The 1,138-nt window shown below is 44.1% G+C and overlaps 1 protein-coding gene across 1 annotated transcript in view; it reads left to right on the top strand.

Annotated features, from left to right (window-relative positions):
• Positions 1–1,138, top strand: part of IQUB (IQ motif and ubiquitin domain containing) — a 71,909-nt gene that overhangs the window by 13,449 nt on the left and 57,322 nt on the right. Inside the window, 1 exon segment of the mRNA XM_006024517.3 lies at positions 621–755. Coding sequence (XP_006024579.2) covers positions 621–755 — 135 coding nt within the window.

The following is a 1,138-nucleotide window of genomic DNA, read 5'->3' as shown; positions in this document are numbered from 1 at the left end:
GTAGGGAAATGAGCCGTGTGATCTGGCAAGCCTGCATGGCAGGGACCCTTGTGGTGCACCATGTTGGGGGCACGTTATACAACATGGGGGCCAGTGCAGTGCGGTGGGGAGGTGTTTCATGATGCATTGGGGGCCCCTGCCAGGTGGGTATGCTTATGTGGTGCAACATGCAGCCTGGGGATGTGTGGCCCATGCAGTGTGGCTGAGGGTTGTGCAGCTACTGGCCACTCAGAAATTGGAGAGCCCTGCACGGAGTGAAAGTAGAACTAACTGTGTGAGGAATGATCTCTTGCATAAGAACCACAGGCTGTAGCTCAGCAGTTCGGTTATGGTATTGGTATAAAAGTTTCTACCATAGTTTAGGAATGGGTGTATTTTAAGTCATGTAATTTCTGCATTTGGTAACCATGGAAATAATTTAAATGTGTGCCATTTATATAACAAATTATATTGTCATGTATACATGCAGATGTTGCGGTCATTAACTGTATTGGGAAAGAGAAGGGATCCAAAATGTATGTATTGGAAACAGAATTAATGACTGAATCCAAATAATAGCATTTATAATACTTTCCCTTCATATATCACAAATTGGTTTGTCTCATATTTGTTTTCCTCAGTTAAAATCATGTTAGTTCCTGATATCCAGATGATCACAATGGCTTTTAACATATACCAAACTACAGGGAACCTCAAGCAGTACTTTGCAACACAGCTAAAAATACCAGAGTCTGTTTTACAGATCATCTTTCAAGGTATGTATCAACATAAACACTTCTAGCTCTATATAAAAAAGTCATAGATTCATAGATGTTAGGGTTGGAAGGTACCTCAATAGATCATCGAGTCCGACCCCCTGCATGGCAGGAAAGAATGCTGGGTCTAGATGACCCCAGCTAGATGCTTATCTAACCTTCTCTTGAAGACCCCCAGGGTAGGGGAGAGCACCACCCCCCTTGGGAGCCCATTCCAGACTTTGGCCACTCTGTGAAGAAGTTCTTCCTAATGTCTAGTCTAAATCTGCTCTCTGCTAGCTTATGGCCATTATTTCTTGTAACCCCCAGGGGCGCCTTGGTGAGTAAAGCCTCACCAATTCCCTTCTGTGCCCCCATGATGAACTTATAGGCAGCCACAAGGT

The sequence above is a fragment of the Alligator sinensis genome, unplaced genomic scaffold (assembly GCF_000455745.1).
Source record: "Alligator sinensis unplaced genomic scaffold, ASM45574v1 scaffold574_1, whole genome shotgun sequence".
In the NCBI taxonomy this organism is placed as follows: domain Eukaryota; kingdom Metazoa; phylum Chordata; order Crocodylia; family Alligatoridae; genus Alligator; species Alligator sinensis.
The sequence above is the reverse complement of the archived record's forward strand: the minus strand, read 5'-3'. Positions and strand labels throughout refer to the sequence as shown.